Source organism: Pseudophryne corroboree, chromosome 11, assembly GCF_028390025.1.
Source record: "Pseudophryne corroboree isolate aPseCor3 chromosome 11, aPseCor3.hap2, whole genome shotgun sequence".
NCBI lineage: Eukaryota > Metazoa > Chordata > Amphibia > Anura > Myobatrachidae > Pseudophryne > Pseudophryne corroboree.
Genome location: NC_086454.1, coordinates 198785339 through 198812838, shown reverse-complemented (window position 1 = coordinate 198812838; position 27500 = coordinate 198785339). Strand labels below are relative to the sequence as shown.

The window sequence follows — 27500 nt, the reverse complement described above, 5'->3', positions numbered from 1 at the left end:
TGCTTGAACCTAGGTTTCCGTCCGCCCCAAATGAAGTGGCTTATCGCCTTGTGCGCTTCCGCCAAGAATCGAGGGGGAAGCCGCAAAGGGATGGTTTGAAAAAGATACAACATCCTGGGGAGAATATTCATTTTTACTATATTTATACGGCCTAGCCATGAAAACCTCTGCGTGAGCCAATGCGCCATCTCCTGACGCAGTTTGCGAAGAAGAGGGGTGTGGTTAATGGTAACTATAGTGTTGAGTGCCGAAGGGATTTGAATCCCTAGATAAGTAATATGGGATTTTTGCCATGTGAATTGAAATGACTGCGACAAGAGGGAGGCCGTTGCAGGTGGGAGCGTAACATTCATTGCCATAGATTTGGAGTAATTAATTTTAAAATTCGATAGGATTCCGAACCGCGTGAATTCTTTCATAAGGTTAGGTAGGAAAATCAAAGGATTAGTTATGACCGCCAGTAAGTCATCTGCGAAGAGGGCCAAGCGATGGTCAACGTTGCCCAACTGCAGGCCCGCAATGTCAGGGTTGCATCTGATCGCATGGGCCAGAGCCTCCATACACAGGACAAAAATTAAAGGTGACAACGGGCAGCCCTGGCGCGTGCCATTGGAGATATGTATTGGATCAGAGAGAACGCCATTCACCCTAACCTGAGCAGATGGAGCTCTATACAGTGAGAGAATCCTCTGTAAAAAAACATCCCCCAGACCCAATCGCCGGAGCACCGCTTCCATAAAATCCCAGTCCACCCGATCAAAGGCCTTCTCTATGTCTGTGGAGAGGAGCATGAGGGGGGTGTCAGTTGCCTGCGCATGTGATTTCAAATCAATGACTCTGATAGTGTTGTCTCTTGCCTCTCTACCCATAACAAAACCGACCTGATCAGGGTGGACTATATCTGGTAATAATGGCCTAAGGCGATTAGCCATGAGTTTAACGAATAGCTTAATATCGACGTTCAGCAGCGATATCGGCCTATAGCTGGAAGGAAACGCCGGGTCTTTAGATTCTTTTGGTATGACTGTAATATAGGCACTCAGAGACTGACCTGACAGAGGGACCGCTGATGATATGGCATTGCAGGCCTGCAGGAGAAGGGGATTGAGTTTATCCTGAAAGGCTTTATAATATGTGACCGGGAAACCATCCGGCCCCGGATTTTTGCCATTAGGAGAGGACCCCAGGGCGGCCAATAGTTCTCCCTCAGTGAAAGGATCATCTAGGGCCTGAGCAACGTCTGTCGGAAGAGTCGGAAAAGTAATGTCATCTAGAAATTTCTGTATGTTATGTTTGTGATCCAGGCGCGCAGATAATGTACGGGTGGAGGTCAGATTATATAAGGTCGAGTAATAAGTATGAAAAATTCCAGCTATCTCTATATCAGAGGCGTGCGATAACCCGTCAGTATCCGTGAGTTTAGATATATATGTGAGGGACCTCTGAGCCCTAAGGGCACGCGCCAAGAGTTTACCGGGTTTATTTCCCCATCTATGGTATTTATGGCGACATTTACGAAATGCCCTGCGAGTACCATCGCTGAGTAAAGCATTAAGTGCTTGACTCGCCGTTTGGAGTTCGACAAATGTATCAGAAGCTAACGTGGATTTATGTGTCAATTCCAATTTTTTTATTTGCTCCAACAGGGCGTTTCTACACTCAACCTTTTGTTTTTTCAGGTAAGTGCCCAGTTGTATGCACTTGCCTCTTATCACACACTTATGTGCCTCCCATAATGTTACCGGGGACACATCGCCAGTCGCATTTAAAGAGATGTAATCCTCTATGGCCTTCTCAATCTGGGCTCGGCATACAGGATCCCGGAGAAGTTGTTCATTGAATCGCCAGCGCCAGTGTCTAGGGGGCGGATGACGGACAGAGAGTGTGAGTGTGACTGGGGCATGGTCCGATAGTGCAATTTGGCCGATGGTTGCATCAACCAGTAGATCCAGATGGGCATGGCTCACGCAGAGGTAATCTATCCGGGAGTATGAGTTATGTGGGGATGAATAAAAGGTAAAATCCCTGTCTGAAGGGTGTAGAAGACGCCAAGTGTCAACCAATTGAAAATCATGCAAAACAGCTCTAAAACGTCTTGATTCTCTAAGAGTAGTTCTCAGAGACCTAGAAGAGGAATCCAAGCGGGGCTCAAGGACCCAGTTGAAATCCCCTCCCACCACCAAAGTACCCACCAGGTTTTGTTCAACCAGTTCCAGTGAATCTCTAAGAAATCGGGTTTGGCCCTGGTTGGGAAGGTAGAGATTAACGAAAGTGAATGTCTGATGGGCTATGGTAACTCTAACATCGGTCAGTCTCAGATGCTTGGCAAAAAGAATGGCGACACCCCTAGCCTTCGCTCCGGAGTAATCGTTAAAGTAACCATTTAGGAAGTGTCGAGAGCGAAGACCCGGGGAAGTCCCCTTCTTGAAATGTGTTTCCTGTAAGAAAACAACCTCTGCCCCATCAGTGTGTAAGGTGTGTAGCAGGCCTGACCTCTTTTCCGGAAGATTTAAACCTTTCACATTGTAAGATACAATTTTTAAGGTAGCAATAATGGAAGGAATGCAGGAACCAACATTCTAAACGATGTACCGTAACTATAGCTCCAGCGTATTTTAGCACCAAGAAATATCTGGGAGTGGTGGTGGCATGGGAGGGAAGGGGTTGGTGGGGAAACACATGAGGAAAGAAAGGAGGACACGGAAAGCGTAACAGAAGAAAAACAAAAAAACAAAGACATAGAAAACAACATACAATAGCAACCTCTGCTTTGAAAGCCATGGGTGAAAACTAAACATCCCATGGTCTAGGAAATGTACAGCAGAGAAAGGGGTCCAAAGGGTGATAAAGGTTGCAACAATTCTTGATAATTGATTAAATAAGTCATTCAGAGGGATACGTCATGGGCAGGAAGGAGAGGAGCAGGGAAAAAAAAAAACAACCGCCATCTCCCATCCCTCCGCTCAATCCCGTATAGCACACACGAGACTTCCCAGGCAAAGTACAAATAGAACCTCTACTAGTGAGAAAACAGTAAACATTCCCAAAGCAGTGTAAGCCCACACATTAAGTATACAGTAGGAAAAGCAATGTGAGCAGTTAGAGAAATAATGCAGCGAAAAAGGATATCACAAATTAGAGTGACGAGTGGAGTCACGGGGGTTCAGAGGTATCATCAGTCCTGCCGGCACGAGTGCGTCATCTGGGGTTGCTCACTCTTTTCCAAGGCTCCCTGCGCGAGAGTGACGCAGTGGGAAGTTGTAGGGGGTCCGTCCAGTTCGGCAGTGATATTAACGGAAGTCCCATGGCAGAGCAGAACGTTGGGACGTCTTCATAATCTTCAAGAGTATAACGGGTCCCATCACGGGTCACTTGGACACTTAGAGGAAACCCCCAGCGGAACCTGATATCATTCTTCCGAAGAGCCTCCGTGAGAGGGCGGAGAAGACGTCTCTGCTGTAGAGTTGCCCATGAAAGGTCCTGAAAAATCTGTATGTGATGGCCATCAAAGTCAATATTCGAGGCCTGTCTGGATTTCTGTAGGATATTCTCTTTCACTTGAAAATAATGCAGATGGCAGACGACGTCCCTAGGCCTTTCAGTGGGCGCTCCTTTCGGTCGGAGTGCCCGATGTGTTCTGTCAAACATAATTTGAGAACTGGGGTCGTCACCAAGAAGGTCGTTAAATATTCTAGTTAACGCAGCAACTAAGCCTTGAGGAGGCACATCTTCCGGTAGACCTTTGACCCTCAAGTTATTCCGCCTACCTCTGTTATCCATATCATCTAGCCGACGTCTCATTTCAATGGTGGTACGTGAGTACCGAGATACAAGATCATGTAAGTCAGCAAGCTTGGAATCCGTTTCATCTCTGTGGTCTTCCAGGTCGACCACCCTATTTGCTACGTGCGTGAGATCAGATTGGATGGTGGAGAGACTCGCTTGTAGAGAATCATGAATCCGTTTTTCCATGTTGGATAAATCCTGCTGGATGTCTTGGCGGGTCGGAAGAGAGCTTAGCTGTATTAGGACTGCTGCCAGGTCGGCAGATTCTCTATTGGCAGACCCAGATTGGCGTTTTGGGGAAGAGGCCGGGGCCCTATTATCTTCCATGATGTTCGACATCAAGGATTCAGAGAGGGGCGCAGTGGTAGTGGAGTCGGATACGGGAGTGCCAAATAAAGTACGAAAGGCTGCAGCTTGCGAGGTTGCGGATTCAGCTTTTGATGATTTACCAGAACGGCGCCGTCTTGTCATTTGTCTGAGTGAGGAGAACAGAATCCAGAACAGTGCCTCGCGGAAGGGATTGTTAAGACATATCCCAGGAGGTATTGCAACACGTCATCCCCTCTGCGCGGCTTGGTCACATTATGGCAGAATAAACATCATGCAGTTATCTGTAGGCACAGGAGTCAGCAGCAGGGCCACATAAAAAGGAGGAAGGTTGGTTATATCCCCCAGCCGGTGGTATCACAGCCCAGGTGAGAAGATTGTGTTGTTACTGGAGGTTGCCAGGAAGATGGCCGCCGTGGAGCAGCAGGGGAGGCAGCCCACACGATGAGCCTCAGTCAGCCTCTATCAGCAGGACACAGCCGCGCGGAGAGCCCCCGGTGGACGATGGAAGAGCCCAGGGTGGTATCAAGCCGGCGGGGAGCCTCCGCGGGCGACCACAGCGGTCTCTTGTGGAGCTCGCGTCCCGGAGCTCACAACCCGGCCGCGGCTCAAATTATATGTCCAGGCTTCCGGGGCTCGACTAGGCCGGAAGGCGCGAGTGTTAGCGCTGCCTTCTCCCGGCTCCGTGAGTGGGGAAGACAGGTAGGGGGAGTGCAGGGCACCGTCGGCCAGGTCAGCAGCAGAGGTAGAGGTACCCCGAAGTTGAGGGGGGTACAAGGGCCGCAGCCAAAAACCGCCAATGGTACTCACAGGTCCCCCAGGTGCTGGATGCCAGAGCTCTCCCACTCCTCAAGGATCCAAGATGGCCGCCGCTGTGGAGCACCTCCGCCCGGAGGTCCCGAACGCTCCGTCTCCGCCGACTGCAGCCGCACAGGATGAGTCCAAGGAGCAATAGGGCGCGGAGAGGTAAGCGCCGCCGAGCGGCCCGTCAGTGGGGACGAACCCAGCCACCCGCGCGCGGCTCCGGTTCCAGTCCGGGAACTCCTCCAAAATTCAGTCCCCGGCTTCGCAGAGGTGAGAGGGCCGCAACCCGCAGAGTTGGCCTAAGCCTCCTCCCGCTTCCGCGGCACGCTCCCACCGAAGCAGGGGTATTGGGTGTGAGATTGGGGCACAGATGCAGGGGGATTGATGGTGACTAGGTGGTCATTTGATGCATATAGATGGTCTCTGGTGCAGTGAGAGACATCTAGGGCTGCATACAGGTGTGCACAGCTTGCTCCAGTCTGTGTCCCAGGGATCCAAGAATTGAAGACTTCTAATGTCCTGTGGTCTGGTAATAGCCATGACATAAGCTGTATCAATACATTTTAAAGGAGCTGTGTATACGTGTGTGTAGTTACCATTACTGGTGCAGGCAGGGTTGCGTTTCTTTGGAACTACAGGGATCATAACGGAGGGAACTTCACAGTTCTATTACAGTGGTTGGGGGCAGCAACTATGGGTCCTAGAGCTAAGAGGTCCCATCTTCCCTGTCAAAGTTATATGTGTTATATACAGTTTTCACCATTGGCTGAATACATAGGGGCCCTTACAAACTTTTGCCTTTGGGCCTACAATATATTTTATTATGCCCATACTAGCTCATTATACTGTTGTATTCAATGAACTGGAGGGCATTATAATCAGGGGCGGATTGGGAACAAAAAGTGGCCCTGGAAAAATTTGTACTAGTGGCCCCACATGGGCAGCACCAGAGGTGTAAGGTCTAGCCAGGGGCCATGGCAGCAGCACCCTCCCCCCAAGACTTTCCAGATAGTGGGCATGTCCAGCATCAAGGGGGAAGTTAAAAGGAAATAAAATTAAATGTTATGAGCACATTATATGATACACCTTTAGAATTTAGGAAACTATATAATTCTTTAGAAAGATATATTTTCTTGCTTATTACACCAACCGTATCCCAATCACTATTCACTCAATCTTATATGTCAGCCAAGCAGGCAGACAGAGCATATACTAGATCATCTGCAATCACAGGCTAAGTGGCAAAGTAATTTTCATATATGCAAATTATTTTGCATCTTATTCATTATGTCTATAAATAGGACCACATGTCCTCAAACAAAACAGGCCCCACGGGTACGCCGGCCCACCGGGAATCTTCCCTGAAGGTCCTATGGCCAATCCGCCTCTGATTATAATATTACATAATATGTACTAGGGCACTGTAGTGTGGCTCAGTATACAGTGTAGCAGGGGCGGATTGGGAACAAAAAGCGGCCCTGGAAAAAATTGTACTAGTGCCCCACATGGGCAGCACCAGAGGTGTAAGGTCTAGCCATGGGCCATGGCAGCAGCACCCTCCCCCCAAGACTTTCCAGATAGTGGGCATGTCCAGCATCAAGGGGGAAGTTAAAAAGAAATACAATCAAAAATTATGAGCACATTATATGATACACCTTTAGAATTTAGGAAACTATATCATTCTTTAGAAAGTTATATTTTCTTGCTTATGACACCAACCGTATCCCAATCACTATTCACTCAATCTTATATGTCAGCCAAGCAGGCAGACATAGCATACACTAGATCATCTGCAATCACAGGCTAAGTGGCAAAGAAATTTTCATATATGCAAATTATTAGCATCTTATTCATTATGTCTATAAATAGGACCACATGTCCTCAAACAAAACAGGCCCCACGGGTGCGTCGGCCCACCGGGAATCTTCCCTGTAAGCCCTATGGCCAATCCGCCTCTGCAGTGTAGGCACTGCAGTGTGGCATAATATGAACTGGGGACACTCTGGGTCTGTTTCATGCTTGTAAGTAAGGCAAAAAAGCAAGCAACTGGGCAAGACCATGTTGAACTGCAGGTGGGGACAAATGTAACATGTGCAGAGATTATTTAAATTTGGGTGGGATGTGTTCAAACTAAAATCTAAATTTAGTGTAGAAATAAAGCTGTATAACATTTGTGGGCTACATGCACAGAAAAAAATATAAATGTATTTGCTCCCCTTGCATGGCAACATGGTTTGATATAGAGTCCAGAAAAAGTTACTTGTTTTTTCTTCTTCACTTACAATGTGATATAATATGAACTAGGGTACTACTATGGTTCATAAAATAAACTAGGGCAGTGCTATGGGGCATACACTAATTAAGGCACTACTATGGTTCAGAACATGAACTAGGGAACTATTATGGGGCAAGTGTCTCTGTAGAAGCAGGGGACCCTTAAAAATGTTGCTATGGGGCCCACAAAGTTCTGGCTACACCCCTAGGACCAGCATTCTTCAGCAAGGGTCAGGTGACATTTAGGAAAGGGCAGGGGCATAGGATGGCACTCACCAGGGGCACCAGCTGAGGGGTGGGGGCAGGGGCAGATTGGGATGGAAAACCAGCCTGCACAATTTATGGAAGCAGCCCTAATGGGTGGCAAGGTCTGTTGTGTGGGTGGGGTCTGTTGAAGGGGAGAGATTCCTCCTCATAGGGTCTGATTCTGAGTTGGACACAGTTGTGGCCTTCCTTGCGTCTTTTGCTACGGTTGTATCTGTGACTTTATGCTAATGACACAACAGTGCACTTCCCTTGTATACATCCGTGCATCCAAATATGCAAGGACTGAGGTGCCCACTTTTAGTGTCTACAGACACTGCAATGATGCTTTGTGTGTCTTTAATCGCCACCGTCGGTTGCACCATTGAAACGTGCACCAGTTCTATGCTAGATGCAAATCATTTGTCTGAGTGTGGCTTCCAATGTAAGCAATTGAACATAGATTAGAATGGAGATATGCAACCACTTACAGCAACACACCCACGCTACGTTACATCTGCATCTGATTAGCCAACCCCCTGTAACCACACAGGAATGACCAACACATTTCTAGTACACTTCTTGGTGCATGGTCTGACTCTGTACTGCAACTCTGTACAAACACTGTTGCAGTGCATGCAACTCAGTGGTGCAACTCAGATGCAAGAGCAGATGAAAAACATTGCAGAAGAAAAAATAAAACACATTGGCCCCCACGGGAAAAAAGCACACACATTGGATCCCACAGAAAACAATAAAACAAATTGGCCCCCACAGGGAAATTTGTTTAATGTATAATATAGCTTTTGGTATTACAATTTCTTTCAAATTTCCACTGCTGTTTGAAAGGCCCAGTTATACCAAGAGGTTTTATAATTCTTTGCTGTAACATCTATATATTAATTTATTTCATAACATTTATGTAGCGCTAGCATATACCATTGCACTTTCTATCAAAGTTGGGCAGGGGCAGATTGGGAACTGAAAGTTGCCCTGGAAATATTTGTACAAGTGACCTAACATGGTCAGCACCAGAGGTATACCAAGTAACCATGGCGGCTTCACCACCGGTGTTAGGACTACCAGTCACTATATCTGTATCTCACTGGTGTCAGCATTGAACAGCAGCACAGACGGCGACACATGGACCCACAGGCAAGGGGCATGTTTAGGCTCCTATACCCTCCGCATACCTATGGTTGGTGAGAGGAAGATAGTGGCCTGCTGATGCCTTGTTCTGGTCATGCTTGTTAGTGTATCCCTTAGCTTTAGACGGCTGAGACCAGGCTGATTTGGGTGGCTGAGGGAGAAAGTGCGTGTATTGCAAGCTGTGTTGCTGTGTTGCTGAAGCCGGGGCGGGCAGCTCCCCGGTGTAGGGTCAGCAACAACTGTAATCTGTGTCTTGGGTGACAGCCAGTGAGTCATGTGACTCCATTACTAGATTTACTTTGACAGACAGCACATAACCAGCAGCCTTATCCCAGCTGTGAGAGAGAGGCCACCAAGCTATAGCATCCCGTCACCAAACACAGGTACAGGATAGTACAAGACTGTAAGTACAGGATAGAGGGATCTCACATTACAAACTCAACAAACACATTACAAACTCAACAAACAATTGTAAAGTGCAACACAATATTACCATGAGACCTATTTATCAACATCGTTATGCCCCTTCACACAAACGTAATTATCATCCCTACTTAAGGGGCAAATGTGTTAATTTGAGGATCATTCTCCAACAAAGTATGCATAGAATTTATTCCAAAAACTGATGGATTTCAGAGCTTGACTTGGTCTTTAGTCCACTGCACCTGCTTCCTCCTATGGGAAGAGTTGGGATCAAGAGCAAAACTAGCGCCTGCTGCACGCATATCAGTAGTGATGCGCTCGGCTCCTTTTCTGCACTGATGTCTCTTCAGAGTCTAGACTCTTGCACCACAGTGCCTAGCCGAGTAGCAGTTCTCTTGGTCAGACAGGTACTACTATTGTGTGGGCATAATGTCTAAGGGGAACTACTACTGTGTGGGCGTAATGTGTAAAGGGCACTACTACTGTGTGGCATAATGTGTAAGGGGCACTACTGTGTGGCATAATGTGTATAAGGGGCTCTAGTGTGTGGCGTAAGGTGTATAAGGAGTACTACTGTATCATGTATAATGAGTGCTACTGTGCGGAATAATGCAGAGCTGGCCCTAACCAGTATGATGCCCTAGGCAAGATTTTGACTGGTGCCCCCTAGCACCACCGCTGGTTCCGCCTCTGACCTTGTACCCCCTATATTTTAAATAGGAACAGTTTGCACATTTGGCGCACAGCCCAAAAAGGGGTGTGTTTTTGCTTTCAAGGGGCATGGCCACACAATAACCCCAATTCCAATTACTCCACACAGTACTGCAACTTTATTCACATATGATCATGCGATAGTGTCCATAATTCATATTACATCCCACAGTAGTATCACTTTACCTTATAAACGTTACTCCTCACAGTAGAGCCCCTTATTCACATTACATCACACTGAATTGCTCCTTATTCACATTACACCACACCCTATTGCTCTTTATTCACATTAGACGACACAGTAGTGCCCTTTCTATATGCAATGCCACCTAGTAGAGCACCTTATACACATAATGCCACACATTAGTAATGCATTTATAAACATTCCACACAATAATGCGCCTTACACATTATGACAACCTTTATTAATGCCCTTTTACACATAATGTCCCTTACACATATGCCGCACATTATTAATGCCCTTATACACATAATGACACACATAGTACCCCCTACACATTTGCTGCACATTATTAGGGCTCCTATACACATAATGACACACATACAGTAGTACCCTGTTACACATATGCCGCACATTATTAATGCCCTTATACACATAATGACACACATAGTGCCCCTTACACATATGTTGCACATTATTAATGCATTTTTACATGACACACATAATGCTCCTTACACATATTCCAAACACTACTGCACAACCAACCCACTCACATGCACACAGCACTCAGACTGCCACTAACACTGTGACCTCTGCCTCTGCTTGGATACAGATGTGTCCTCATAAATCTTGCCTCAATGCTAACGTCGGGCACCTTTTTTTATGAAAATGCTTCTTATTTGCATTGCTATGTGGCTAGGATGCACAAGCAGCGTCTGCTGATTAAAATGACATGCAGCATGCCTATATACTGTGTGAGACTGTGGCTGTATCTGCATATGAAATGCTACACACAGAATATAGGCATGCCGCATATCATTTTAATCAGCAGAAGCTGCTGATGCCCCTAGGCATATCAAATGCCCTAGGCAATTGCCTAGTTTGCCTATACCTAGGGCCGGCTCTGGAATAATGCATACATCCCCAGCTGTCTTGATTTTGGCCAGATAGTCCCATTTATCGGACACTGTCCTGCCATCCCACTAATGGGCCACAATGTCTCATGGTGGGAAGGAAATTGTGAGGCCCCCTGTCACCCACTGCTCTACTTAGCAGCATCAGTGAATAGATGCCCTGCGCACATGCACAACATCTATTCCATGGAGAAAGCAGCCCCCCGGAGCACTGGGCTTGCCTTCACCATGACGAAAATGGGGGTGTGACTCACAGGGATGTCATATTCATACAGTTATAGCTGAAATAGATGAATCCACATTTGGAAACTTAAAAGTGACAGTAAAGAAATAAGAAAAGGAACAACCTTCAGTGTATAATAAATAGCCTCAAGTGCCAAACTTTAATTTTCAGTGAAAAAGGTAGATAATGCACATTGTTAAAAAGGGTTCACTATGGTATGCCGGCGGTCAGGCTCCCGGCGACCAGCATACCGGCGCCGGGAGCCCGACCGCCGGCTTACCGACAGTGTGGCGAGCTCAAATGAGCCCCTTGCGGGCTCGCTGCGCTCGCCACGCTATTTTATTCTCCCTCCAGGGAGGTCGTGGACCCCCACGAGGGAGAATAAGTGTCGGTATGCCGGCTGTCGGGATCCCGGCGCCGGGATCCCGTCAGTCGGCATACTGAAGACCACCCGTTAAATAGTATCTCAATGGTAAATAAAAACTAAATAAAATCACTCTGTGACAGTTTTGTAGACTAATATCCCTGAAGTTCATCACCAACGCAACTGTAATAATAGTCAAATGCTATTTTGGATGTTGGCACCAATCTGTGAGCTGAGTAGTTAAAATCCAGCATTAATATCACTTCCTCACTCGCAGTGTCTCCTAAGCTGCAGCATTATTGACATGCTGTGGCCATTTGGGGGTGGGGAGGTTGCAAGGAAGGGGCAGCGATGGACGGCATTCCAGAAAATAAGGGGCATGTCTGACACAGTTTCATAGAAGCTGACAGGAGGCATCTATTTACACAAGATGCCTCCTGTGGCATTAGCATACTATCACGCAGCCGATGCGTACAAATAAGCAGCAGCTGTTTGATATCTGTTCATCTAAGAATCAGGTCCACAATGCGCCAAAACAATACTGAGGACATTGCATTTACATTGATCTGCATACCTGTCCTGCTGGCATCGGGACAGTTGGGAGGTATGGATCTGTAACACTGAGCTATGATTAACGTGCAAACTTGTATATCCCCAAGATGACTGTTTCTGCAACAATGAAATGAAAAGACTCTGAAAGCCGTGTCAGAGAAATACTGTGACGGATAATTATTACCTGGCCTTGGTGGAAAGGGAGACGGAAAGTCCACGGTTTCCTCTTCAGAGTTTGGGCTATATGCTGGAAGCTGGAGACAAAGATAGAGGTGTCATTTATGTAAAATTGGTGAACAAATTATTACCATACATATGCGCAATATATCATTAACAGAATCTAATGGTGGGTACACACTGATAGATATACAGGTTGAGTATCCCATATCCATATATTCCGAAATACGGAATATTCCGAAATACGGACTTTTTTGAGTGAGAGTGAGATAGTGAAACCTTTGTTTTTTGATGGCTCAATGTACACAAACTTTGTTTAATACACAAAGTTATTAAAAATATTGTATTAAATGACCTTTAGGCTGTGTGTATAAGGTGTAAATGAAACATTAATGAATTGTGTGAATGTAGACACACTTTGTTTAATGCACAAAGTTATAAAAAATATTGGCTAAAATGACCTTCAGGCTGTGTGTATAAGGTGTATATGTAACATAAATGCATTCTGTGCTTAGATTTAGGTCCCATCACCATGATATCTCATTATGGTATGCAATTATTCCAAAATACGGAAAAATCCCATATCCAAAATACCTCTTGTCCCAAGCATTTTGGATAAGGGATACTCAACCTGTATCTGCAGATCAACTGATCTGCAGATATATCTATGGACGGATCGGGCAGTGTGCTGTGCATACACACTGCCCGATCCGTCGGGGACTGACGTCATGAACTGGGCGGGTGTGTACACACGCCCGCCCAGTTCAGCTGTCACTCACCACCGGCTGCCGCAGCTTGTGTACGGGCGGTCGACTGGTCGCCCATACACACACAGCGATGCGCCAATATACAGGTAGATATATTGGGCGTCGGCTGTGCTGCAGGGCCGACGCGATATGTCTGTGAATGACGGAGTTCACAGACATATCTCCCGTACAATATACAAAAAAATCAAAATATAGCGCTCAGGCGCTCACACTTGAACACTTCCCTTAATGATTTTTATAAGATGCGTCTTGAAATTCTCTCTCTTCAATTCCTCACGGAATGTCCTCGTACATGCAAAAGAAAACAAATATGCACCGAGATCCTCGTGTATTACTTCCAGGTGATTTGTATAGTCACTCTCCTTTCTTATGTTGTAAGTACTACAAGGGAAGATTTATCATGTGTTGGGGAACTCCCCCTTCCAGTACACTTACACAACTATGTAATGTGAAAACATCTCAAGAAACAATGTTACGATGTCATCCTAGGTAAATTTTCAAGAGTTTGTGAATTTGACGGGGACAAGACACTCCCCTTCCCCACACACTTACACAAATGCAAGAATCAAAGGCATTCACAATGACAACTATGCAGCTATCATCAGATGCTAAACAGCAGAGTGGTGAGTGGACTGGCCGGTGTGGACCCCAATGGATTTTGGGAGGAAAAAAACGCAAGGTTGGAGACTAAGAGTGAATAAGAAAGACCCACCCTACATGCTTGTGATACATCATACTGATTGTGAGTGCCATATATAGGGGGCAACCCCGGCATTTTTTCTTCACTTGGTGACGGAGCACCCTGTTTATGGAGTTGTCATTGTGAATGCCTTTGATTCTTGCATTTGTGTAAGTGTGTGGGGAAGGGGAGTGTCTTGTCCCCTTCAAATTCACAAACTCTTGAAAATTTACCTAGGATGACATCGTAACATTGTTTCTTGAGATGTTTTCACATTACATAGTTGTGTAAGTGTACTGGAAGGGGGAGTTCCCCAACACATGATAAATCTTCCCTTGTGGTACTTACAACATAAGAAGGGATTAGTGACTATACAAATCACCTGGAAGTAATACACGAGGATCTCGGTGCATATTTGTTTTCTCTTGCATGTACGAGTACATTCCGTGAGGAATTGAAGAGAGAGAATTTCAAGACGCATCTTATAAAAATCATTAAGGGAAGTGTTCAAGTGTGAGCGCCTGAGCGCTATATTTTGATTTTTTTTGTATATTGTCTGTTCTTTGGAATTGTTTGTGGTTCCTGTTCAAAATATTTCTCAGGTTGCTCCACAATAGCGCATTGAGGCACCTCAAAACCTTTTTTTAGAATATCTCCCGTACACACTAGCCCACGGACCGGCGATATATCGGCCGTTCAATAGAACGCCCGATATATCGGTCAGTGTGGACGGGCCTTAACTGATAATGAAAAAACACATTAAAAGGAAATGTTTTCAGGTCTTAAGGTAAATATAAGGGGGAATTTAATTAGCCGCGTTAGGCTTAATGTGAAGCCAGGTATATATACCCAGGGGTATACCACTGTCCCCGAAAAAAGACCACTAAATGGGGACTTTTTTTTTCAATCCTGAGCAGGCTATAAAGAAAACCCTATGTTACATAGCATATTTTGTCCGAAAACAGATAATTTAACTGGTGTAAAAATATCGGGGCTAATTGAATCCTCCCCATGGTCTGCTAAATAAATGCAATAGGGGTGTAGATCATTATGGCACCCTGCATGGGCAATTGAATGAAAGACATATATTAACATTTTAAACTTTTTTAATTTCTTACCTTCATTTGAAAATACTGCATAGCAGAGGTGCTGACACCTGGTGTGAGGGATACACAGTGAGCTCGGTGAAGCCATGCTCCAGGTGAAGAGGGGGAGTGGCCTCTCAGATAAGGGATGTGTCCTCAAATGTAGGGCGTGGCCTCACGGGCCAAAAAGGGGGACGCTGTCTGCCGTAACGTGTACAAAAAGGGAACGCTGCCTTCTGTAATGTGTAAAAAGGGGGACGCTGTCTGCCGTAATGTGTAATAAGGGGGCCGCTGTCTGACGTAATGTGTACAAAAAGGGAACGCTGCCTGCTGTAATGTGTAAAAAGTGGACGCTGTCTGCCATAATGTGTAATAAGGGGGACGCTGTCTACCGTAATGTGTAATAAGGGGGACGCTGTCTGCCGTAATGTGTAAAAAGGGGGACGCTGTCTGCCGTAATGTATAAAAAGGGGACGCTGTCTGCCGTAATGTGTAAAAGGGGCTCTACCTGGTGTAGTGGCGCTACTGTGCAGCGTAATTTGAATAATGGAGACTACTGTGCACCATAGTATGAATTGGTATTATTTTGTGGCTACGCCCCTTCCCCATGAAGCCATGCTCCTATATATTTTCCGCACGCCTGCCGCCCGCACTGCCTCTATCTTGCGTAGGGGGGGCGGGGGGGGGGGGGCACCAATGCCGTTTCTTGCACACAGCGCTAAAATATCTAGTCACTACGGCACTGATATCAAGGACCATTTAGTCACAGGTTTGGCAATGCCATTCATCTCCTGTGTACTATATATACAGAATGTACAGCCATGAACTGAGAATGCAAGTGCGAGCTATTGGAAACAAATTGGATGCTTGATTGTTATTTAACCAGCTATCTGCTTTATTAGCTTACTGGAATGGGGTGACAGTTTAACACCTGGCAATGGCGTATCTATAATGGGTGCAGTGTGTGCAGTGCACATGGATCCCCGGGGTCCGGGGATCCCACAACGCACATGATGCACCCATTTCTTCTATACTTACCTCCCTGGAGTCCCGCATCTGTAGCAGCAGCACTGAAAAATCACAGGGAAAATGGTGCAGTGGCCATTTTCCTGCCATTTTGTGCATGTGCAGTAGGGAAATAGTGGGGGAAATGTCTGTCACGCCATTTTCCCGGAGACCTGCACCTCTTCTAGTATACTCTAGCACAGTACTAGAGTCTACTAGCGCTTACACACACCCTGCTGTCAGCTTGAGAAGGGGGGGGGGGGGGTAAGCCTGATGCAGACTACACACGGGCCCCCTCCTCTCTTAATACGTCCCTGACACCTGGATAAGGGATTATTATTGTTCTGGATTATGCATCCCAAAAAAGTTTGGTTTATTTCTAACTGTGTTAAACTGATACAGATTTGTGACATGCATATACTGTTATATTGTTTATATGTTTGATTTTATTAATAAATGTGTTATGTATGCTAAATGATCAGACTAAAGCATTTTTTATTTGGTCTCCAATGATATTAATATATTTTTGGATCTGTATCATTTTTTGTGCGTAATCTCCTAATCAATAATCACTCACCTGATTTACCCAGAGTTCCTCAGTTTCTCTAACACATGGCCAGCAAACCGTTACAGTTCAATACTTTAATTGGCTATAGATAGAGAGGGAGTGTGAGAAGGAGGGTCAATGAAAAACTAGACATTGGTACCACATTCCTTCCACAGTGTCACATAAACCCATTTTTTGCTCAGGGTAGTGAGACGAACCAATAAGGCTCAGTAAACTGACTATGGAGTAGCTCCTGGGGATCTGGGGAGGGGTAGGTAGGATCAGTGTGACTAAAATGTAATAATTATGTGAAAATGAAACACAAATCACATAAAAACATAAACACAGTCACCCACATTTCACTGGCAGCACCGGTAGGCAAATAAAAAATCATTGCACTAACTTCACACTTACCATAGCTGCAGTTACTTCACCTTGAAGAGACAAGAGAGTAAGTTTAGTTTGTGTATAAAATGTAACACTACACACACACACTTTAGGCTGCGTATATACATATATAATTTGCTGTGCTTTGCATGAGAAAAACATTTTTTTTTTAATATTGCTAAATCATTATCTACTGTACTGTATTCTATATGATATAATATATAAGTGATGTACAATACTAAATAAAGCCATATACTGTATGTATATATGAAAATACTATTCATATTCCTCACAATATTTCACAGTGGGACACTAATCAGACCTACTGTTGTAAAACATACATAGATGCATGCACATAAATTTGCATAACTCGACAATCAACATTTTGCACAAATTACCTAGTATTTATCAATATTATTTTTACTAAAATAATGTGAAAACAGGTGCATTTTTTTATTAAGAAGATTGCATTTCCCATACTTGTAACGGGAAATGCGATCTGCTCAGATTTACTAAAAAAAAAAAAATTGTGAAAAATACCGGAGGGAATCCTATCCATGGTTCCCACCTGCTGCCTGGCTATTTCCTCGCTCTGACAGGCAGAGCAGTGTCGGGAGCCGTTGCCTGTGGTCAGCCATGGGTGTCTAATAAGACCCCAAGCTGATCAACATAAAAAAGAAAAAAAACTTGTTTAAAAAATAAATAAAATAAAAATCACTTACAGGCCTCCAGTGCGGTGTTCGGTGACCCGGTGAGCTCCCCCGTGACTCCGGTCATGTGATTGCTGGCTCCCTGCTCTTTGACCCCAGTCATCTGATTTCGGCTGTAAACCGGCATCTCAGTTTGCAACAGAGACATCGGATGATAGGATCACAGAGCTGGAAGCCAGTGATCAGATGACCGGAGTCACAGAGGAGCACACTGTGAGTCACCAATCACCGGGTAAGTGCAATACCCTGAGCAGTGTGGAAAGGATCTGCAGGGACAGAGATTTCTCGCAAGCTCTGTCCCTGCATGTGATAATTAATACAACCCTGCGATATATTCAATTATCGCATTGCAAGTTTTAACGATTCACATCCCATCAGCATCTGAGAGGCACTGCACTTGAGGGGGGATGCCTGTAAGTTAATATTTTTCAAAAACTTTTTTTTTTTACAGTGATCAGCCTGATCTTATTGGTGTGATAAAAGCACTAGTAAAGCGATAAACAGTAGATATGGATAAGTGGTCCTAGTGGTAAGAGTGTGAGAGAGAAGAGAGGGCTCCATTCATAAAGGCCAATTTCGGGGATTTAGGCCTTCAGCTTGAGAGCAGGCTAATTAGTGCCTGCACCTGTAGGAGGCTGCTATAAACTGTGTCAGGGCTTGACTCATGGTTTCACTACCTGGGGAAACAGGCAGCAGGCCTGTTATGAAACACTGTAATTTCCTGACTGTAAGTATTGTGCATATGCCTGCGTTTTTGGTAGGGACATTTGGTCCTACTACTCTGAGAGAGGGAATCTATTATGTTTAGTTAGTGCCCAGACAGGCTAGGATTTGCTTTTCTGTTTTGTTTTTGTACTACACAATAACACTAGCCGCGGCTAGATTGCATGAAAATCCTGGACTGGTGTGCTGTTTTCCTGGCTGCTGAGTGTTTGGAGGTGCCCATCTACCCCAGGAGAGGGGACCCCTATCCTAATCTCCTCACATGGATACACATGACTAATCACTCACATGGACACTCATGACAGATCACAGGCTCTAGCGTTGTCCACACAGGGCTCCCTCCAGTATTTTTAAAAATAGTTTTCATAGTAAATCTGAGCAGATCACATTTACCATTACAAGTATGGGAAATGCGATCTGTTTACTTACAAAAATTTGAATTAAAGGGCTTCAAGTAGTTTTTTCACAAAACTGCTCCAAAAGCCCTTTAATACATTTCAGTGAAACTAAAATAATTTGAAAAGGGCGTGAAAACGCCAGTTTTCACTAGAGATGAGCCGGTTCGGTTCTCAGAGAACTGAACCCTCCCGTACTTCACCTTCCAAACACGGATCCGAGTCAGGCTCGGGGTTTCCCTTCTGACTCGGAAACCAGAACGAGGCAAAACGTCATCATCCCGCTGTCGGATTCTAGCAGGGTTTGGATTCCATATAAGGAGCCACGTGTCGCTGCCATTTCCACTCCGGCATTGGAGAGTGTAAAGAGAGTCTCCGTCCTCAGTGTCCGTGTCTTGTGCTGCATCTGTCCAGTCACAGTGGTGGTGTCCTCTGCTGCCATATGTCCAGTGCTACTGTATAAGTACAGTCCAGTGGTGCTGTGTTGTGCTGCATCAGTCCAGTGGTGGTGTCTTGTGCTGCATCAGTCCAGTCACAGTGGTGGTGTCCTCTGCTGCCATATGTCCAGTACTGCTGTATAAGTCCAGTCCAGTGGTGCTGTGTTGTGCTGCATCAGTCCAGTGGTGGTGTCTTGTGCTGCATCAGTCCAGTCACAGTGGTGGTGTCCTCTGCTGCCATATGTCCAGTGCTGCTGTATAAGTACAGTCCATTGCAGTAGTGCTGTGTTGTCCTGCATCAGTCCAGTGGTGGTGTCCCTGTGCTGCATTATATGTCCAGTGGTACTGCCGTATATGTCCAGTGATCCTGCCATATATGTCCATTGATACTGCCATATATGTCCAGCGGTACTGCCGTATAAATCCAGTGATCCTGCCATATATGTCCATTGATACTGCCATATATGTCCAGCGGTACTGCCGTATAAATCCAGTGATCCTGCCGTATAATTCCAGTGATCCTGCCGTATAAATCCAGTGATCCTGCTGTATATATGTCCATTGATATTGCTGTATATCTCCAGCGGTACTGCCGTATAAATCCAGTGATCCTGCCATATAATTCCAGTGATCCTGTCGTATAATTACAGTGGTACTGGCGTTTAAGTCCAGTGATCCTGCCGTATAATTACAGTGGTACTGGCGTATAAATCCAGTCCAGTGATACTGCCGTATATGTCCAGCGGTACTGCCATATAAATCCAGTGATCCTGCCGTATAATCCCAGTGGTACTGGCGTATAAGTCCAGTGATCCTTCCGTATAATTGCAGTGATCCTGCCGTATAATTGCAGTGATCCTGCCGTATAATTGCAGTGATCCTACCGTATAAGTCCAGTGATCCTGCCGTATTATTCCAGTGATCCTGCTGTATAATTCCAGTGGTACTGGCTTATACGTCCAGTGATCCTGCCGTATAATTACAGTGGTACTGGCGTATAAGTCCAGTCCAGTGATACTGCCGTATATGTCCAGTGATACTGCCGTATATGTCCAACGGTACTGCCATATAATTCCAGTGATCCTGCCGTATAATTCCAGTGGTAATGGCGTATAAGTCCAGTGATCCTGCCGTATAAGTCCAGTGATCCTGCCGTATAAGTCCAATGATCCTGCCGTATATGTCCATTGATACTGCCGTATATGTTCAGCGGTACTGCCGTATAAATCCAGTGATCCTGCCGTATAAGTCCAGTGATCCTGCCTTATATGTCCATTGATACTGCCGTATATGTCCAATGGTACTGCCGTATAAATCCAGTGATCCTGCCGTATAATTGCAGTGATCTTGCCGTATAATTGCAGTGATCCTGCCGTATAAGTCCAGTTATCCTGCTATATAATTACAGTGGTACTAGCGTATAAGTTTAGTCCAGTGATACTGCCGTATATGTCCATTGATACTGCCGTATATGTCCAGTGGTACTGCCGTATAAATCCAGTGATCCTGTCGTATAATTCCAGTGGTACTGGCATATAAATCCAGTGATCCTGCCGTATAAATCCAGTCATCCTGCCGTATATGTCCATTGATATTGCCGTATATGTCCAGCGGTACTGCCGTATAAATCCAGTGATCCTGCTGTATAAGTCCAGTGATCCTGCCGTATATGTCCATTGATACTGCCATATATGTCCAGTGATACTTACGTATATGTCCAGTGGTACTGCCGTATATGTCCAGTGGTACTGCCATATAATTCCAGTGATCCTGACGTATAATTCCAGTGATCCTGCCGTATAATTCCTGTGGTACTGGCGTATAAGTCCAGTCCAGTGATATTGCTGTATATGTCCAGTGGTACTGCCGTGTAAGTCCAGTGGTACTGCGTAAAATTCCAGTGATACTGCCGTATAATTCCAGTGGTACTGGCGTATAATTCCAGTGATACTGCTGTATACTGTATGTCCAGTGGTACTGCCATACTGCCATATAATTCCAGTGATACTGCCATATATATTTATACCCTGTTGCAAAGCGGATTACTGAGGCCATAACAACTATGCTGGTGTTAGACGTGCGTCCGGTATCCGCCATTAGTGCAGTTGGACTGCAGTGCCACTCCTAGATGGGCCTAATTGTTTGTGTCGCTTAGCTTAGTCATACAGCTACCTCATTGCACCTCTTTTACATCTTTGCATGATGTGCTGTTTGGGGCCTTTTTTGTATATCTGCCATCCTGTCTGACACTGCAGTGCCACTCCTAGATGGGCCAGGTGTTTGTGCCGCACACTTGTGTCGCTTAGCTTAGTCATACAGCCACCTCGGTGCGACCTTTTGGCCTAAAAACAATATTGTGAGGTGTTCAGAATAGACTGGAAATGAGTGGAAATGAATGTTATTGAGGTTAATAATACCGTAGGAGCAAAATTACCCCCAAATTCTGTGATTGTAGCTGTTTTTATGTTTTTTTCAGAAATCATTCAGATCCAAAACCAAAACACGAAAGGGTGGTTTTGGCAAAACCAATCCAAAACCAAACCCGGGTGGGGAATTAGAACCAAATCCAAAACACAAACCACGAAAGTGCCCACCACACATCTTTAGTTTTCACATATTTTAGTAAAAATAATATTGTTAAGTAGGGCCATAAATATCACAAGAATTGCATATTATTAATCCTGAATCTGCACAACAGTGATGTGAAGGCAAATGTGGGGGTTTGGTTTAAAGAGGAATTGCACCTCCAAAAGATGTACTATAGGGAGGTATATGCAATGTTTCATGAAAAACAAATATTTGGTAATTTTGTCCTATCATGTCTTGAAAATAAAAAAATAGCTCACGTTGTCCTTCATTAGAATCAAGTTCCGATATGTGTATTGGAGTCAGTTCCCGTATGATTGGAGGTGGAGCCACATCTGGAGTCATCGGGGGAATTGCCTGCTGGTCCCCAAGGTCTGGCTGCAAATGCAGAGTGATATCTGGACCCTGGATTCTGACAATTTGATGTGTACTAAATATGTGGTAACCTTTCCCAGCAGGGCAGATCTCAGCAAAAGAGGCTGAAAAGAGAAAGTAGGGATTAGAACTGTCATAGAGAAACGTGAGAGAAATTAAATACATGACATTGAGAGTTAGTAGAATTATGGATAAATCATTGTTGCATGCAACTTTACAATATTTACTACAGATGCTTGTGTACAATGGAAAGCAGTAGTAAAAATCAGAATCAGATATTGGGGGTAATTCCAAGTTGATCACAGCAGGAAATTTTTTAGCAGTTGGGCAAAACCATGTGCACTGCAGGGGGGCGGGGCAGATATAACATTTGCAGAGAGAGAGTTAGATCTGGGTGGGTTATATTGTTTCTGTGCAGGGTAAATACTGGCTGCTTTATTTTTACACTGCAATTTAGATTGCAGATTGAACACACCACACCCAAATCTAACTCTCTCTGCACATGTTATATCTGCCTCCCCTGCAGTGCACATGGTTTTCCCCAACTGCTAACAAAGATCCTGCTGCGATCAACTCAGAATTACCCCCATTATGGCAGCGGTTCTGAAACTTTTATGTATCACGGCACCTTAGAGTATCAGAATTTTTTTCACGGAACCCCTAGGCCAAAAGTTTCTTATTGGGAAATTTACAAAGAATTATTAAATTACGGTAAGTACACTGTGTTTATATGTCATCCTTAGGTCCAATTATGTGGTGAAGGACAAGATTTGCTTCTGTTTGTCCACATATTTTTTGTTTGATGGCCACCAGCACTGGTTTGGCCTATTGCATTGACCATAAATGATTTGAATTGGTGGCCCACTAATCAAAGGCACCCCTGCATGTGCCCTGAGGCATGCCAAGGCACACAGTTTGATAACCACTGTATTATGGTAAGGAAACTCTCATTCTCACGGTATATGCCGCTACACATTGCACAGACACTAATTGCATATGTACTAACATGCGATTAGTATTGCAAAGGGCAGCTCTCCCAATAAGAGCTGCCCTTTGCATTGCACTCCCGTGCCTGGACTTCTGGGTTTATGACCTGGGAGTACCTCTGCACATATGCAGTGACGCGGTGGCCATGGGGAATGCTGGGAGGGATCCAATCAGATCCCTCTGATAGCACCAATGCAGAAAGACGCCTATAGGCTTCTATAGAGTAATACCAGCTTTTAGTACATTCCACCCTCTCTGTTTACAAGCGGGATATTCCAACCTGTTGTGGTACATCCCGCCGACACTAATCGCATATGTTCTAACATATGTGATTAGTGTTGCAAAGGACAGCTCTTGTGATCAGAGCTGTCCTCCACGATGCATCTCTGTCCCTGGACTTCCGGCTGAGGAGCATGCTGGGAGGGATCTGCTCAGATCCTCACACAACGCGACGTGGAAAGAAGTCCCTAGGCTTTTATAGGGTAATGCCAGGAAAAGCTGTCATTACCCTCCACGTCGGAGCCCTAGCATCCAGGGCTTACTGCATTTGAAAATGCGATAAAAACCCGAAAACCAGGTTTTTACCGCATTTTTGCTTTGGTATATCCTACCCTATGTATCTAAAGGTAATAATGTGTTTATTTTTATCATCTCCACCCAAAACCAAGGTGTCCTCATTTCCTACCTGTGCCTTCAGCAGGGCATGGCTCACACTGAGGACCCCAGGCTTTGCCCACACTACAGCAGCACAGTTGTTGCGTCATCCAATTAGAAATAAGGTGCTGACAATGTCCTTCTGAGCCTACCAGCCTGTAGCACTGACTTTTCACTTCAGACTTGTCCTCTGTGGGGAGAAATGGTTGTTAGTTTGAAATTGAAGAAGCGCCTCTTTTCCATCCAGTTTTGCACATTCCTACATATACAGTATAAAGAATGAATAACTTAATCATTTCTCAACTTTAGTAACACTACTCAACATTTTTTTATTCTTTGCATCTGGCAATATGCGTGTTACTGTTACCTAATTAAGGATGCTGAGAATCTGATTTTCTCTATCATGTCACATTTATTAGCTACACACAAATAACAAAAGCGGAAAAAGCAATATCGGAAAAATGTTAAATAAGTGAAAATTTCAACTAATCTCTATAGAATTTAAATATTCTCATCATATTCATTTATAAAACAGTTCAAAACTGCAGAAACTAAATTTCAGAAAATCTTGACAATCCCAATAAGCCATAATATAATTGTTAATAAAAGATTATGTACTAAGCCTTGGAGAGAGATAAAGTGGCCGGAAATAAAGTAACAACCAACCAGCTCCTAAATGTCATTTTTCAAACACAGCCTGCAGGGGCGTTTTAAGAGAGGAGGAGGCCCGTGTTCAGCCTCCTCCGTCGGGCCCCCTCCTCTCTGCTCTGAACGCTGTAGAGTCTGAGCACTAGAGGGCTCAGACTCTACTGCGCATGCGCAGACCTCCGGGAAAATGGCGCGGCGACCATTTTCCCTGAGATTTCTCTACTGCGCAAGCGCAGAACTCTGTGAAAATGGGCGCTGGGCTATTTTCACTGTGTTCTTGCGGCGCTGCGGATGCCGGCGCTGGACTTCAGAGGGGTGAGTATTTTAAAAATGGGTGCAGTGTGTGCGGTGGGGGCCGCCTCTGGACTCAGGAGCCCGCGTGCACCGCACACACTGCACCCATTATAGAAACGCCAGTGACAGCCCGTAACAAGGCAGTACAGAGCTGGTTGGCTGGTACATTATCTCCATCCACGTTATCTCTCTACAAAGCTTAGTACATTGGCCCTCATTCCGAGTTGATCACTCGCTAGCTGCTTTTAGCAGCAGTGCAAACGCTAGGCTGCCGCCCTCTGGGAGTGTATCTTAGCTTAGCAGAAGTGAGAACGAAAGGATAGCAGAACTGCTACAAAAAAAGATTGTGCATTTTCTGAACAGCTCGAAACTTAAGGCCCGTACACACTGGTCGATATATCGGCCGTTCTCTTGAACGGCCGATATATCGCTGGACCGTCGGCCAGTGTGTACGGCCGATACGTCTGTGAACTCCGTCGTTCACAGACGTATCGTGTCGGCTGCGCAGCACAGCCGACGGCCAATATATCTACTGATATATTGGCGCGTCGCTGTGTGTGTACGGGGCGGTCGGCCGACCGCCCGTACACATGCTGCGGCGGCCGGCGGTGATTGACAGCTGAACTGGGCGGGCGTGTGTACACGCCCGCCCAGTTCATGACGTCAGTCCCCGACGGATCGGGCAGTGTGTATGCACAGCACACTGCCCGATCCGTCCATAGATATATCTGCAGATCAGTTGATCTGCAGATATATCTACTAGTGTGTACCCACCTTTACTCCTTCCTTGCAATCACTTCAGTCTGTTTAGTTCCTGCTTTGATGTAACAAACACGCCCTGCGTTCGGCCAGCCACTCCCCCGTTTCCCCAGGCACGCCTGCGTTTTCACCTGACACGCCTGCATTTTTTAGCACACTCCCGGAAAACGATCTGTTACCACCCAGAAACACCCACTTCCTGTCAATCACTCACCGATCAGCAGTGCGACTGAAAAGCGCTGCACAAACACCAGCAACTCTACTAAGTTTTGTGTAAAATAACTTTGCGCATGCGCACTGCGTACCATGCACATGCATATTTTCCACCTAATCGCTGCGTTGCAAAAAACGGCAACGAGCGAACAACTCAGAATGACCACCATGGTTTTGCCCAACTGCTAACAAATTTGCTGCTGCGATCAACTCTGAATTACCCCCATAGACCCTAAAGGGTGAATAGCTCCCCCAACCTTCCCCCTGCCTGTGGGACACTGGGGACCATGGGAGGGACAGTGTCTGAATAGCGGGACTATCCTGCTGTAATCGGGGCAGTTGGGAGCAGGGACGTGCAGTCAGGGGAGGCACTGCATACTACACCAGAGTTCTGACTACAACAATTAATAGAATAAATGCAAACAAGATATTTCCAACTTACATGTCTTCTTTGTAGTATTCTACTAATTGTCATAGTTTCTGCAGGGGGAGGAGGCAGGGAGAAGCCAGGCAGAGGCAGTGAGCAGCTCTGCTTCCTCTCAACATGTCAGACTGTGCCTGGAGATGGGGGCGGGGCCATGCTGCAGCCAATAATGCTGCACAGAAAACGAAACCTGTGAGGCTCTACAGTGGCAAAATGATTTGTATTTTAACTGACTCCGTGCCCTGTGTGAGTAATATGCCCCCTTCCCCGTGTGAGCCATGTCCCCCTTTCCACTGTGGGAGAGACAGAGAGAGGGAGAAAGGGAGAGGGACAAAGAGACAGGGAGAGAGAGAGAGAGAGAGAGAGAGAGAGAGAGAGAGAGAAGGGGGGATAGAGACAGAGGAAGAGAGACAGAGGAAGCGAGACAGAAGGAGAGAGATGCAGAAATATGGGGAGAGAGACAGGGAAAGAGAGAGAGAGACAAGGGACAGAGAGACAGACAGACAGATGAAGAGAGACAGGGAGAGGGAGAGAGACAGTGAGATAAAGACGAGGGAGAGAGACAGGGAGACAGAGAAACAGGGAGTCAGGGAGAGAGAGAGATGAGGGAGAGAGACAGGGAGAAAGACAGATGGTGAGAGAGAGAAGCAGGGGAGAGGGAGAGAGACACAGGCAGGGAGAGGGAGAGAGACAGGGACACAGACAGGGAAAGGGAAACAGACAGGGAGAGGGGGGGAGAGACAGGGAGACAGAGACGAGAGCGAGACAGAGAGAGAGAGACAAGGGAGAGAGACAGGGAAAGATAGTAGGGAGAGAGATACAGGGGGAGAGAGAGAGAGACAAGCGAGGGAGACAGGGAGAGAGACGCAGAGACAGGGAGAGGAACACAGGGATGGGGGAGAGAGACAGGGAGAGGGATGCAGAGACGGGGAGAGAGCGAGACAGAGAAGCGAGGGAGACTGTAGGGAGAGGGAGAGATGGCAGAGATGGGGACACAGGGAGAGAGAGACAGTGGGAGAGAGACAGAGGAAGCGAGACAGAAGGAGAGAGATGCAGAAATATGGGGAGAGAGACAGGGAAAGAGAGAGAGAGACAAGGGACAGAGAGACAGACAGACAGATGAAGAGAGACAGGGAGAGGGAGAGAGACAGTGAGATAAAGACGAGGGAGAGAGACAGGGAGACAGAGAAACAGGGAGTCAGGGAGAGAGAGAGATGAGGGAGAGAGACAGGGAGAAAGACAGATGGTGAGAGAGAGAAGCAGGGGAGAGGGAGAGAGACACAGGCAGGGAGAGGGAGAGAGACAGGGACACAGACAGGGAAAGGGAAACAGACAGGGAGAGGGAGACAGGGAGACAGAGACGAGAGCGAGACAGAGAGAGAGAGACAAGGGAGAGAGACAGGGAAAGATAGTAGGGAGAGAGATACAGGGGGAGAGAGAGAGAGACAGATGGGGAGAGAGAGAGACAGATGGGGAGAGAGAAGCGAGGGAGACAGGGAGAGAGACGCAGAGACAGGGAGAGGAACACAGGGATGGGGGAGAGAGACAGAGAAGCGAGGGAGACTGTAGGGAGAGGGAGAGATGGCAGAGATGGGGACACAGGGAGAGAGAGACAGTGGGAGAGAGAGAGACAGTGGGAGAGAGAGAGAGAGACAGGGAGAGATGAGGAAGAGAGAGAGAGAGACGGGGACAGAGAG

General features: G+C 46.0%; 1 protein-coding gene across 1 annotated transcript in view; it reads right to left on the bottom strand.

Annotated features, from left to right (window-relative positions):
* Positions 1-27500, bottom strand: part of LTBP3 (latent transforming growth factor beta binding protein 3) — a 282983-nt gene that overhangs the window by 193270 nt on the left and 62213 nt on the right. The window contains exons 7-10 of the mRNA XM_063945201.1: positions 23497-23655; positions 21710-21928; positions 16626-16645; positions 12136-12205 (exon numbers count right to left, since the gene is read on the bottom strand). Of these exons, the coding sequence (XP_063801271.1) occupies positions 12136-12205; positions 16626-16645; positions 21710-21928; positions 23497-23655 (468 nt within the window). The remainder of the gene's footprint in view (positions 1-12135; positions 12206-16625; positions 16646-21709; positions 21929-23496; positions 23656-27500) is intronic.